We start from the raw sequence: 14,634 nt of genomic DNA, 5'->3' as shown, positions 1-14,634 counted from the left end.
TGCTTCTGGGTTCCTGTCCGCATCTACTTGGCCCATGTAGGGCTCTTGGAATAACCCACAAGGACAAATGTGGGCCCCAGAGCTTCTCCAGCTAGTCCTTGGGACTGTGCCCCCCTCACTACATGACACATATCCCTTGATAACCTCAGATTCAGCTGGGCATGGAAAGGAGAAGGGGGAGATGCTTGAAAATGGTAAAATCAGAGTAGCAGAGAAATGGGCCTGATTCAAAGTGTCTGCTTCTACCTTGCAATTTGAATGACCTTTTCTTTTTCTCCTTCCCCTCCGAAAAGGTAACGGGCAAAACATGGAGAATAACAAGGAGCCATCCATGGTGTCATCAGAAAATGTAGAGCAAGAAGCATGGAAAGAGACTTTTGTAGATCAAGGAGCACCCCCAAAGCATGTAGGAAACATGTTGAAGAGTGGGGGAATTAAATCCTTGGCTACTGAGGACATCGATGTCCATGTACCCCTGAGTTCACAGGAAGATCACACAGGAAACACTGGGAAAGCATGTCCAGAACGCAGCAAACTATATAGTCACCCAACTCAATTTAATGTACGTTACAACATCCACACAGGAGAGAAACCACTGAAATGTTTGAAGTGTGGAAAGAGCTTCAGTCATAGTAAAACTCTTACTCAACATCAAAGAACTCACACAGGGGAGAAACCGTTCAAATGCCTAGAGTGTGGAAAGAGCTTCAGTCGCAGTGGAACTCTAACTCAGCATCAAACAACGCACACAGGGGAGAAGCCATTTAAATGCAGAGAGTGTGGAAAGAACTTCAGTGGCATTAGTAACCTTACTAAGCATCTAAAAACCCACACAGGGAAGAAGCCATATAAATGCAAGGAGTGTGGGAAGAGCTTCACTCATAAGAATACCCTTACTTTACATCAAAGAACCCACACAGGGGAGAAACCGTTTAACTGCGTGGAGTGTGGAAAGAACTTCACTCATAAGAATACCCTTACTTTACATCAAAGAACCCACACGGGGGAGAAACCGTTTAAATGTATGGTGTGCGGAAAGAGTTTCAGACATGGTGGAAGCCTTAAGTTACATTACACAACGCACACAGTGGAGAAACCATTTAAATGCAAGGAGTGTGGAAAGTGCTTTAGTTGGAGAGGTTACCTTTATTCACATCGAAGAACCCATACAGGAGAGAAACCTTACACATGTATCGAGTGTGGAAAGAGCTTTACCCAGAGTGGAAACCTTACTGCACATCAAAGAATCCACACAGGGGAGAAACCATTTAAATGTATGGAGTGTGGAAAGAGCTTTTGTGGGAAAGGTGACCTTACTCAGCATCAAAGAACGCACACCGGGGAGAAACCATTTAAATGTATGGAGTGTGGAAAGTGTTTCAGTAGCAGTGGGTATCTTAATGTACATCAAAGTACACACACAGGGAACAAACCATATGTGTGCATAGAGTGTGGAAAGAGTTTCAGCACAAGTGGAAACCTTAGATTCCATCAACAAACCCACACAGGGGAGAAACCATTTAAATGCATGCAGTGTGGAAAGGGTTTCAGTCAGAGCGGAAGACTTATTGCACATCAAATTACCCACACAGCGGAGAAACCATTTAAATGTATGGAGTGTGGAAAGAGCTTTTGCCAGAAAGGAAGCCTTATCACACATCGAAGAACCCATACTGGGGAGAAGCCATTTAAATGTATGGAGTGTGGAAAGGGATTTAGCCAGAAGGGAAGACTTACTGCACATCAAATAACCCACACAGGGGAGAAACCATTTAAATGTATGGAGTGTGGAAAAAGTTTTAGTCAGAGTGGAAACCTTGCTTCACATCAGATAACCCATACAGGAGCAAAACCTCACAGATGTATGGTGTGTGGAAAGAGTTTTGGTTCAAGGCATAACCTTACTGTGCATGACAGAATCCATACCAGTGAGAAACTACTGAAATGTATGGAGTGCGGAATGACCTTTAGCCAGAGCAGAAGCCTTATTGCACATCAAAGAACCCACACAGGGGAGAAACCATTTAAATGTATGGAGTGTGGAAAGAGCTTCAGTCGCAATTACTATCTTACTTTGCATCAAAGAACCCATAGAGGAGAGACACCATATAAATGCATGGAGTGTGGAAAGAGCTTCTGTGATAGGGGGAGCCTGAAATCACATCAAAGAATCCACACTGGGGAGAAGCCATTTAAATGCATGACATGTGGCAAGAGGTTCCCTAGGAGTAGTGCCCTTACTGTGCATCAAAGAATCCACACAGGGGAGAAACCATTTCAATGCAGAGAGTGTGGAAAGAGCTTCCGTAGGACTAGTGACCTTACTGTGCATCAAAGAACCCATACAGGGGAGACACCCTACAAATGCATGGAGTGTGGAAAGAACTTCTGTGATAGGGGAAGCCTCAAATCACATCAAAGAATCCACACAGGGGAGAAACCATTTAAATGCATGGAGTGTGGGAAGAACTTTCGTAGGACTTGTGACCTTACTGTGCATCGAAGAATGCACACAGGGGAGAAACCCTTTAAATGCATGGAGTGTGGAAAGAGCTTCAGTCAGGGAAATAGACTTGCTTTACATCAAAGAATCCACACGGGAGAAAAACCCTTTAAATGCATGGAATGTGGAAAGAACTTCAGTCAGAGATGTAAACTCACTTTACATCAAAGAATCCACACAGGGGACAAACCATTTAAGTGCATGGAGTGTGGAAAATGCTTCACTCAGAGGAGTAAACTTACTTTACACCAGAAAATCCACACAGGAGAAAAACCATTTTCATGTAAGGAGTGTGGGAAATGCTTCAGTCAGAAGAGTAATCTTACTTTACATCAAAGAACCCACAGTGGGGAAAAACCATTTAAATGTATGGAGTGTGGAAAGTGCTTCAGTCAGAGGAGTAATCTTACTTTACATCAAAGAACCCACAGTGGGGAGAAACCGTTTAAATGTATGGAGTGTGGAAAGTGCTTCAGTCAAAGGAGTAATCTTACTTTACATCAAAGAACCCACACAGTGGAGAATTCGCATTAATTTATGGAGTATTGAAAGAGGTTCAGTTGTTCTTACCCTCTTATTTTACATCAAATAATCCACACTGGGGAGCCACATTTACACATGGAGTGTGGAAAGAACTTCAGCTGGGAGAGGTGACCTTACTAAGCATCAAAGAACCCACACAGGATAGAAGCCATTTAAATGCATGGCATGTGGGAAGAACCTCTCTAAGCCTCAGATCCCATCGACCAATCCAACCGGGGAGAAACTCTTTAAATGTATGGCACATCAAAAGAGTTTCAGACATAGTGGAAGCCTTAACTTCTATCCAAAACCCATGCTGGGGAGAAATTCATGAGTGTGGAAGGAACCATGATATGGGAAGTCTCAAATCACACCACAAAACCCACGCCATGGAGAAACCCTCTAAGTGAATGGAATAGGAAAAGAGCTGCAATGGGAGCAGGAAACCTTACTGTACATGGAAGAACCAAGGGAGGCATGAAACTAGTGTAGAAACAAGAACTTTGGGGCACCTGGACATGTATTGCCTAGAGTCTCCTTCATCAGATGCTGCGTAGAGAGTATGCTTTGGCCAAGCCGTGCCGCCATGCCCATAGTGGGATGGAAGGCTGACAATGGACGTGTCCATTGGCTCTGGCCCACCAGAGGCTACCCTGAAAAAGCTCTCAGATCATCGTGAGTTGCCCAAAGAAAAAATGAGGTTTTTCTTGGGCAATGAATTAGTTGTTATAAGTATTTTTTTTTTATCTTCTCCTTTATTTTTTCATTTCATTTTTCATTCTATTGTTTTACAGATATTTTAACAAAAAAATTACATAATCAATTTAAAACACCAAATCTTAATATTGACCCTCTCCCCTCCCTTTCTGCAGATACTTATATTATCTCTTTTACTACTGCATATCCAATTCAAACCTTTTTACAAACTTTTTCTTTTATATTCTATTTAACTTTCTCTCACTGCACATTTTTATATCAGTCCTGGCAATGATTTTAAGTTGTTTACAATGACCCTTCAGATATTCCATAAATTCTATACTATAGCATCTTCTTTTTTGATTTCTTATTCTTCCAGCAAGTTCCTGCATACTCCATCATTTTTTGTTGCCAATCCTCTGTGGTCGGAACTGCTTCTTCTTTCCATCTCTGGGCATATATCATTTGAGCAGCCGTAGTAGCATACATAAACAATTTTTTTCTGTTCTTTGGGTACCACTAAACCAGTTATTCCTAACAGAAAAGCTTCTGGGTTTTTTTTAAACGGGTGCAGAATGCTGCAGCGAGGCTCCTCACAGGGTCTCTGCCATGGGAGCATATTCACCCAGTGCTTTCCCAGCTGCACTGGCTTCCGGTGGAGTACAGGGTCAGATTTAAGGTGCTGCTTTTGACCTTTAAAGCCTAGGACCCTCGTACCTACGGGACCGCCTCTCCTGGTATGCCCCACGGAGAGCCTCAAGGTCCATAAATAGCAATACTCTAGAGGTCCCGGGCCCTAAGGAAGTTAGATTGGCTTCAACCAGAGCCAGGGCCTTCTCAACACTGGCTCCGGCCTGGTGGAACGCTCTGCCTCATGAGACCAGGGCCCTGCAGGATCTGATTTCTTTCCACAGGGCCTGTAAGACAGAGTTGTTCCTCCTGGCCTTTGGCTTAGAATCAGTTTGATTCCCTCCCCCTCTTTCTTTTCCCTTTCTCCTCCTGTGAAGAGGCTGCATCCTAATGTTTTAATATTGTATTTTAATTTTTTTAAAAAATTGTATTTTAATCAACTTGTTTTTATTATTGGTCGTTAGCCACCCTGAGCCCGGTACAGTGGTGCCCCGCAAGACGAATGCCTCGCAAGACGGAAAACCCGCTAGACGAAAGGGTTTTCCGTTTTTGAGTTGCTTCGCAAGACGATTTTCCCTATGGGCTTGCTTCGCAAGACGAAAACGTCTTGCGAGTCTTGCAATTTTTTTTTTGCTCCCCCCCCCTTTTTCTAAGCCGCTAAGCCGCTAATAGCCTTTTAGCAGCTAAGCCGCTAAGCCTTTAATAGCCGCTAATAGCGCTACTCCGCTAATAGGGTTGCTTCGCAAGACGAAAAAACCGCTAGACGAAGAGACTCGCGGAACGGATTCTTTTCGTCTTGCGAGGCACCACTGTATTGCCTGGGGAGGGTGGGGTCTAAATAAAAATTATTATTATTATTAAACAAAAGTTATATTTGACAGTTTTTCCAGCTCATTATAAATCATTTTCCTTTATTCCGAAGTGTGGTTCAGACTTCAGTATTGTATTAATTTTGTATCTTGCCTTCTCCTTAATGTTTATCCTTGATGAGAGCCAGTGTGGTGCAGTGGTTAAGAGCGGTAGTCTCCTAATCTGGTGAACCGGGTTCGCTTCCCCACTCCTCCACATGCAGCTGCTGGGTGACCTTGGGCCGGTCACACTTCTCTGAAGTCTCTCAGCCCCACTCACCTCACAGAGTGTTTGTTGTGGGGGAGGAAGGGAAAGGAGAATGTTAGCTGCTTTGAGACTCCTTCGGGTAGTGATAAAGTGGGATATCAAATCCAAACTCTTCTTCTACTCTTCTTCCTGGACACCAGTTTGACCTTGGGTCTAACCTTCCTCCAAGACCAGAGGAGCTTGTTCCCTGGGATTAACCTCTCTGTTGGCAGCTTCTGTTAAATTAAGATGTCGCTCTGGGAATATAGAAGCATTAGATTACAGGAGGGGTGGAATTTAGCTGGGCGAATGCATGTACTTAGCTATGGTAAAATTCATAGTTAATTTTAATCCCTGGAGCTACATTTTGCTTGCAGGTAATGCCCACTTTACCAGATGCTTTCATAGATTTAGTTTCACAACTTCTTTCTCCCATTTAATCAGTGCGTTGTATAGTGTTATTTTTAAAAGAATGGTAGATTATTGCACCTTAAATAAAATGAATTGCATTCACTTTTATTATGCTGGTGATTTTTAAAAAAATAATTTCCCCAAACATGATTTCTGCTTCAGATGGCTATCTGAGTCTCCGGTCGACCAGTTTACCCCCTCAGCCAACACCTAGATGTCTATATCAGCTGACTGCATAAGCTGCAATGGGTCACACAACACATCACCAGCCATGATACTGGGAATTTCATCTGGGAGCTGCAATAATTGCAGAGATAAGGTCACTTTGAGCTTGGTATAAGAGGAGGTATCTGAACCAATATACCCATCTGGTTTCCGAAAGGCCCCAAACAGGATGAGGATGACTGGAGAGAGAGAGTGGTAAAAGGTAAAGGGACCCCTGACCATTCGGTCCAGTCGTGACCGACTCTGGGGTTGCAGCACTCATCTCGCTTTATTGGCCGAGGGAGCCGGCGTACAGCTTCCGGGTCATGTGGCCAGCATGACTAAGCCGCTTCTGGCGAACCAGAGCAGCGCACGGAAACACTGTTTACCTTCCCGCCGGAGCGGTACCTATTTATCTACTTGCACTTTGACGTGCTTTTGAACTGCTAGGTTGGCAGGAGCAGGGACCGAGCAACGGGAGCTCACCCTGTCGCGGGGATTCAAACCGCCGACCTTGTGATCGGCAAGTCCTAGGCTCTGTGGTTTAGCCCACAGCACCACCTGCATCCCTGTAGACCATGTCTTAGTTTGTAGGCAGCATAAAAAAAATCATGCGCCCACTGTTTTCGTGGGGCCGCAATGGTGCAAAAACATGGTTAAAAAACACGGATCCTCATGATTTTTGCACCAGATCAGCCCGAAGTCACCATCAGATCAAACACCATTAGCCACGGGCACAGCATGCACCACAAAAATCGCGGATCCACGGCTTCCTGGCGACACCGTGGCCCAAAAATCCCCTTAAATCTCAGCTCTTTTTCGGCCCTTCGTCCAGCACTCTGTGGATGTTTGCGTGCGCATGTGTGCGCCCCATCACTTCCGGTTCCCACTCGAACGCTGGCAGGAGTCTTATGGGGTTTGCTCTACAAGGCAATAGCTCTACGGCTCGCTCGCTCTCTCTCTCTCTCTCTCTCTCTCTCTCTCTCTCTGCGTTCGAAAACGAACCCGAAGTTGCGAGTTGCGCACTTGAAATGCGTGGAAAGAGGCGATTGAGTGGCGAGAGGCGGTTTCCGGCCAGGAATTTTTGGGATTCCTAGAGGGGCAGGAGGTTTTTTTGCAAAGGGGAGGAGTGGGGGGGGTCACAGTCCCTCCCTTTTTCATTTTTTTGCAGGGAATGAACTCGTCTTCTCGGTCATGGGGGAGGAGGCTGATGCCTGGAGAGGTCAAACAGGTAAAAGGGGCAGAGGGGAGGATAATTCTATTTTTATTTTTTATTTTTTGGAATGGGAAAGGAAGGGTCGGGGTGGGGTGGGGAGGTGCTAATCCATGCAAAGGAGCTGCAAAGCGGAGGCCAGGCGGCTGCATGCTTCTCCGTTGCACGAAATCCTTTGAAGCCCACCCCCCCAGCCCCCCCCCCCAAATCCCAGAGCTCAGACGACATGGGATGTACGGGGTGGGGGGTGGAAGCAAGCGTCTGGATGCAGAGGAAACAGCCTTGCCCGAGTGGGATGGATGGAGCAGGAGCAGGACTCCTCCTGCCTCCCCTTCCCCACAAAAAAAGAGGGACGGAGGGACCCCCACCTCAAAGAATCCAGGCTTATCCAGCTGCAGCGAGCGCTGGTTGCCTTCCAACAGTCCTATGGGGTCCCCCTCAATGCAGAGAATATGGCGTGGTGGGGAAAGTTGGAGGGGCTCTGATTCTTTCATGTTATGGAATCATAGAATCTTAGAATAGAATTAGAATGCAATAGAATTTGTTATTTATACCCCGCCCATCTGGCTGGGTTTCCCCAGCCACTCTGGGCGTCTTCCAACAGAGTATTAAAATACAGTGGTCTGTTACACGTCAAAAGCTTCCCTAAAAAAGGCTGCTTTCAGATGTCTTCTAAAAGTCTGGTAATTGTTGTTCTCTTTGACATCTGGTGGGAGGGCGTTCCACAGGGAGGGTGCCACTACCGAGAAGGCCCTCTGCCTGGTTCCCTGTAACTTGGCTTCTCGTAGCGAGGGAACCACCAGAAGGCCCTCAGTGCTGGACCTCAGTATCTGGGCAGAATGATGGGGGTGGAGACGCTCCTTTAGGTATACTGGACTGAGGCCGATTAGGGCTTTAAAGGTCAGCACAAACACTGGAAGGGACCCCACGAGTCATCTAGTCCAACCCCCTGCAGTGCAGGGAACTCATCTAAAGCCTCCATGACATACGGCCATCCAACCTCTGCTTAAAAGCCTCTGGGGAAGGAGAGTAAAAGCTAAGGAAAGCATTCAAAGCTAATCATATGTGGTATAGTTTCTTTTGGATATTTGGTTGCTTTGTTTTCAGCTGTGTTGTTTTCATATTCAAAACCCATGACACCTTTGGTAAAGGCTGTTCTCCAATTGGAGCGCTCACAGGCAAGTGTTTCCCAATTGCTGGTGTTTATACTACTTTAAAAAAAAAATTGCCTTGAGACAGTCTTAAAACCTCTTTTGTTGACCACCAGCATTACACTTTCCATTTTTAAGTTTGGAATAGAGTACAGTGGTACCTCAGGTTACAGACGCTTCAGGTTACAGACACTTTAGGTTACAGACTCTGCTAACCCAGAAATAGTACCTTGGGTTAAGAACTTTGCTTCAGGATGAGAACAGAAATTGCACGGCGGTGGCACAGTGGCAGTGGGAGGCCCCATTAGGTAAAGTGGTACCTCAGGTTAAGAACAGTTTCAGATTAAGAATGAACCTCCAGAACGAAGTAAGTTCTTAACCCGAGGTACCACTGTAGTTGCTTTGGAAGACGATAATCAGGCATCTGCACAACATGACCAGTCCAATGAAGTTGATGTTGAAGAATCATTGCTTCGACATTGGTGATCTTTGCTTCTTCCAGGACACTGGCATTAGTTTGCCTGTCTTCCCAAGTAATGTGTCAAAAAGTTTCGGAGACACCATTGACACAAATTCACACACAGAGCAGGCCTCACTACTTCTTAAATAAAATTTGCATCCTGTTAAATTGTCAGCAGAATTGCAGATGAAAAAGACATGCCGACTTTTACATGCCTCAGGAGGCATGCCTAAAACTACGGGTCCGGAAAAGAATACAGCGAAGGTAGAAAGTAGAAACTATTGGCTGAGGGTTCAAAGTACAGTCTCACAAGAGTTTTGTAAGGTGGGCCAGTATGACAGCTAGGGTTGGTTTAAGGTTGTGGTTGGGGCAGCTAAACCTTTCTCACCCCACCTTTTCTCCTGACAGAGACCCAAGGCAGCTTATGGATAAAATAAGAACAGCGAAAAGCAGTCAGTTTCCAAAAGCCCGTTGGGACAAGAAAGTCTTCGCCTGCCGGTGGAAAGACAGCAAGGAGAGAGCTTCTCTGACTTCTTCCGAAGTGGGGGAGCAGCCACTGAGAAGGCCCTGTTCCTGGGAGGGTAGCGGGACAGAGAAAAAGGGCCTCCACTGCAGATCTCAAAACCCAGGTAGGTTCTTAGGAGGGAATACAGTCATTAAGATAGCTTGCTTTGAATTGTGCCTGGAGGCAGACTGCTAGCCGGTGGAGTTGTTGTAACAAGGGAGTCTTGTGCTCGCCATAAACAGCCCTGGCTAACAATCTGACTGCAGTTCTTTTGAGCCAGCTGACATTTCTGAGCACTTTCCCAAGGCAGCCCCACATAGAGCCCCATATACAGTAACCCAACACTTGTTATCCAGTGAATTAGAATCTTAGAAACGTACAGTTGGAAGAGACCCTGAGGATCATGCAGTCTGACCCCCTACAATGCAAGAACGTGCAGCTCTCCCGTACGGGGATTGAACCTGCAACCTTGGTGTGAGTGTGGTTGAGATTTCTGTTGCAGCCGTAGTAATAATAATAATTTATTATATATACCTCGCCCATCTGACTGGGTTTCCCCAGCCACTCTGGGCGGCTTCCGACAAATATAAAAGTATAATAAAACATCAAACATTAAAAACGTCCCTGTACAGGGCTGCCTTCAGATGTCTTCTAAAAGTCAGATAGTTGTTTATTCCCTTGACATCTGATGGGAGGGTGTTTCCACAAGGCGGGCACCACTACCGAGAAGGCCCTCTGCCTGGTTCTCTGCAACCTCACTTCTTGCAGGGAGGGAACTGCCAGAAGGCCCTCGGCGCTGGACCTCAGTGTCCGGGCAGAACGATGGGGGTGGAGACGCTCCTTCAGGTATACACGACCGAGGTCACTTGGGGCTTTAAGGTTAGCACCAACACTTTGAATTGTGCTCGGAAACGTACTGGGAGCCAATGTAGGTCTTTTATGTTATGTGGTCTCGTGAATGTTATGAATAGCAGTTATGGTTTTGCTTTCTCAAGAAGAACGGCCCTTGTTGCTGAAATCTGAACTCATCTCCTGCTTTATTTTCGGGGGAGAGATGTTTGTGCAGGACGCACAAGGCCATAAGATATATTACGAGTCTGTTTATTTGTGGTATGCATTTTTAACTTCAGTTTATCTACTGGCGGTTCCCTCATTGCGAGAAGTGAGGTTCAGGGAACCAGACGGAAGGCCTTCTCAGTAGTGGCGTCTCCCTTGTGGAACGCCCTCCCTTCAGATGTGAAGGAAATAAGCAGCTATCTTATCTTTAAAAGACATCTGAAGGCAGCCCTGTTTAGGGAAGCTTTTAATATTTAATGCTGCATTGTTTTTAACACTTGATTGGAAGCCGCCCAGAGTGGCTGGGGAAACTCAGCCAGATGGGCAAGGTATAAATAATAAATAATAAATTATTATTATTATTATTATTATTAGGTGTGCAACACAAGGCAACCAAGAACATAAAACAGTTTCTAAGTCGACAGCTCTAAGACAAAAGCAGGGAGTACCTTAAAAACATAGAAGAGCAGTCCTAAACTAAAAAGTCATGTGATCTCAAGAGGCTGCCTAATTTGAGGCTCACTAATCTGATGTTCACAGATGGCACTTGTGAAAGTCAAATTCGATGCCCCCAGAATGAAACACATTCCGATCTAAAAACACTGAAATTTAGATAACAATCTTCTCTTTTCTCCTAAGAAGTGAGTCTGTTCTACCCTTTCAGAGTTTTACTCCCTTACCTTCCTCCCGATAAAAATTTCCTCATAAACCCACACATGTGAAAGCGAGAGATGTGCTTGGGAGATGAAGAGAGGTATCCGCCAAGCCTTTGGCCAGGGCACAGCCTGACTCCCTCCTTTGGCAATCTTCACAGAACTCTAGCCCAATGGTTGCCATCAATTTGATTTGAATTAATTTTATAATGAAATGATTTTAGAATGTTGTATTATTTTTATTGTTGTTAGCTGCCCTGAGCCCGGCTTCGGCTGGGGAGGGTGAGATATAAATAAATAAATAAATAAATTATTATTATTATTATTATTTATTATCAAGAGGGACCAGAAATGAATTTATGTTATTGTCTTCAGACAGTAGCATAATCAATTTATTCAGCAGGGCATAGAAAAAGGAAGAGAGAGAACTCTGGAGATGATGAATAAAGAGTAGCAGGCTTGAACACCAAACAGGTTTTCATGTTCATTTCTTATTTCCCCAAACAGGCCAAAAGCAGGACAAATAAAATTATAGGAAATCATATGTGGTGTCAGCAAAAAGAAGGAAGAAAAAGGACATCTAGAAATCCAAGGATACATTTGAGGCACAAAGGAAACCAGAGAGAGAGACAGAGAGAGAGAAATCCTTCCATGTTGTTGATATCCACGAAATCTTGATCCCGGTGGAATATGACAAAGGGACAATAAGCAAGGGAAAGGGTCCTGGGGTGGGGAGGGGGAATATTCTAAAATAAACCAAAGTTAAATAAATATTGCGGAGCCCACATCAGGGGAGATGCAAGGAGTGCAGCAAGAGCTTGCTAAGGGAGCACTTACTGAACATCAAATAGCCGACACAGGGATGAAATCATATAGATGCTTGTGGACTTATGCTCATAGCAGAACCCGCACAGGAGAGAAGCCGCATGAATGCATGCAGTGTGGAAAGAGCTTCAGTTTCATGGGAAACCTTAGTACACATGAAAGAACCCACACGGGAGACAAACCGTATACATGCACGGAGTGTGGAAAGAGCTTCAGTCAGAGTGGACACCTTAATTTACATCAGAGAACCCACACGGGGGAGAAGCCGTATGAATGCACGCAGTGTGGAAAGAGTTTCAGTTACATTGGAAACCTTATTTCACACGAAAGAACCCACACGGGAGAAAAACCCTACATATGCACAGTGTGCGGAAAGAGGTTCAGTCAGAGTGGACACCTTACTTTACATCAGAGAACCCACACGGGGGAGAAACCATACGAATGCCGTGAATGTGGAAAGAGGTTCAGTCAGAGTGGCCTCCTAACCTCACATCAGAGAACCCACACAGGGGAGAAACCATATGAATGCAAAGAGTGTGGAAAGAGATTCAGTCAGAGTGGACACCTTCGTTTACATCAGAGAACCCACACGGGGGAGAAACCATATGAATGCCACGAATGTGGAAAGAGCTTCAGTCAAAATGGACGCTTAACTTCACATCAAAGAATTCACACAGGAGAAAAACCATATCAATGCATGGAGTGTGGAAAGCGCTTCAGTCAAACTGGGCACCTTACTTCACATCAGAGAATCCATAAACGGGAGAAGCCGCACAAATGTCTGGAGTGTGGAAAGGGTTTCGTGGACAATGGAGCACTCACTAAACATCAGAGAATCCACACAGAAGAGAAACCACACACGTGTTTGGAGTGTGGAAAGAGCTTCAGTCGAAAGGCAAACTTCAGTTCACATGAAAAAACCCACACAGGGGAGAAACCATACAAATGTCTGGAGTGTGGAAAGAGTTTTAATTCTCGTAGGAGTCTTACTTTACATCAGAAAAACAACATGGGAGAGAAACCCTGTGCATGCGCTGAGTGTGGAAAGAGCTTCAGTACAAGCTGCAAACTTACTTCACATCAAAGAACCCATACAGTGGATCAGCCATATGAAATAGCATGGAATTTGCAACAACTTGAATTAGAATGAAATGTATTGACCCACGAATGGAAAGTCCCTCTCTCCCTCGAATCAGAGAATTGTAGTGTTGGAAGGCTCCCCCAAAGGTCATCTAGTCCAATCACCTGTTATATAGCTCCATGCACTTGCAGATTCTTAGCTTCTTTTATGTCTTGCTCTTTCCTCTCCCCCACCTTTGTTTTTGTCTCATTTTGTTTTATTACAGAAAGTTACGGAATAAGAAATGCATACTAACATTTTTGCTATATGTATTATTGAAAAATTGTAATAAACGGGTGGGAGAGCCCAGTTTTTTCCATGATTGGTTTGACCGTTATGGAGCCTTCCACTTCTGCGGAAGTTCTGTCACAGTGAGGCCCTTACTATCTCTCATATAAGGAGAGAGACAGCAGAATTGATCACTCTGTGGTTAAAGCTTCTGTCCAGGCCTTATTAAGCCTATCGTCTCTTCCAGACATCTTGCTTATTCAGATTATACCGCATTCATCTGCAGTTGAAGCATGGTGGTTAGTCTAAATCTGGTGTCATTGGTAATTCATTCTGCTTTGTTTACGGGGCAGTCGTATCACTATCCTGATCTGCGGATATGCCATCAATCATTCATACCTTTCCAAATCACAAAAGGGCCATTTAAACGCCCACAAACACCTATACCCACCAGTGGTTTGTTGTGCTGTTGTGGATGTCCTGTGTTCTTCCACTTCCACGAAGAAAAAGGAGCAGGCCTAGACCACAGAGCCAGAATACCCCATTTTCTCCAGCGTAATTCAGTTCAGCGTTCAGAGAGGTGGTGAAGAACCCAGGAGCTCCCTTGACAGAAGTGTGAAGCAGTGTCTTCCAACCCCCTGGCCTTTCTTAACACAAGCCAAGCCTCAAAGCGTCTCTCTGTTGTCAACAAGAAAATCTTTATAACAAACCGCTCAGCAAATTAAAGGACCAATGTGCCAATTAATATCTGTCTAGACTGAAAAGGAACTATGTGACCTGGTAGAAATCCAGATCTACCAAGTGCCAACTTTTACTCTAAGCATCAAATATCAAAGTAAAGGACGTTTCGATGAAAACAGCTGTATGTGTAGCCTTCATAATAGAACGATTGCTTTCTTTTCATGTGTACAGATCTACAAACCGGATAGCTTTCCTTTGGTCTAAAAGAGATATTTCCCCCTGGCAATTGTGAAGATGACCAACCATTTTGAATGTGTGTTGTAAAAATTTCCTCTTCAGAGGGGAGACGGGGTATAGATATTGCCACCTTTTGGGGCACCAAACTCTTGTCTTCTCTTGTTGATAGAATCAGGCCTACGCCTAGGGAATTATTTGTTTTCTTTTGTCCTAATTTGCTAGGTGGCATTTTCTGTATCAGTTTGATAAACTTACATTTTTCTCCTTTGTAACCTTGAATTGCGTTTGCTTAAGTAAAGAAACATGCTAAATAAAACGAGGAAACTGCAAGTCTTCTGTGAACCCTAAATATTATCTGTGCTGATATGGAGGGGGGAGTATAAGCACACACCCCTAAATCTAATTCGGTGAGTGGCCCCTGGGTCCCGTGTCAAGGTATTCTTG

The 14,634-nt window shown here is 44.7% G+C and overlaps 2 protein-coding genes across 4 annotated transcripts in view; both read left to right on the top strand.

The window, feature by feature from the left end:
- LOC114592534 (uncharacterized) overlaps nt 1-5,965 on the top strand; it is a 33,726-nt gene extending 27,761 nt beyond the window's left edge. For 2 of the 3 annotated variants that reach the window (XM_077923112.1, XM_028720726.2), the window contains exon 5: nt 294-5,965. In XM_077923112.1, the coding sequence (XP_077779238.1) occupies nt 294-3,037 (2,744 nt within the window). In that variant the 3' untranslated portion in view covers nt 3,038-5,965. The remainder of the gene's footprint in view (nt 1-293) is intronic. The other variant, XM_077923113.1, reaches the window with a different exon arrangement.
- A 1,022-nt stretch (nt 5,966-6,987) lies between these two features.
- LOC114592607 (uncharacterized) lies at nt 6,988-14,520 on the top strand. The gene is made up of 3 exons (XM_077923358.1): nt 6,988-7,292; nt 9,294-9,514; nt 11,607-14,520. Exon 3 carries the CDS (start codon nt 11,896-11,898, stop codon nt 13,072-13,074), a length of 1,179 nt encoding a protein of 392 aa, XP_077779484.1. The 5' UTR covers nt 6,988-7,292; nt 9,294-9,514; nt 11,607-11,895; the 3' UTR covers nt 13,075-14,520.
- Nucleotides 14,521-14,634: the final 114 nt, after the last annotated feature.

Source organism: Podarcis muralis, chromosome 2, assembly GCF_964188315.1.
Source record: "Podarcis muralis chromosome 2, rPodMur119.hap1.1, whole genome shotgun sequence".
Taxonomy (NCBI): Eukaryota; Metazoa; Chordata; class Lepidosauria; order Squamata; family Lacertidae; genus Podarcis; species Podarcis muralis.
This window is presented reverse-complemented; position numbering and strand designations above follow the sequence as displayed.

Coding starts and splice junctions, on each gene's coding strand:
- LOC114592607 (XM_077923358.1), top strand. CDS start 11,896: ATGCAAGGAGTGCAGCAAGAGCTTGCTAAGGGAGCACTTACTGAACAT.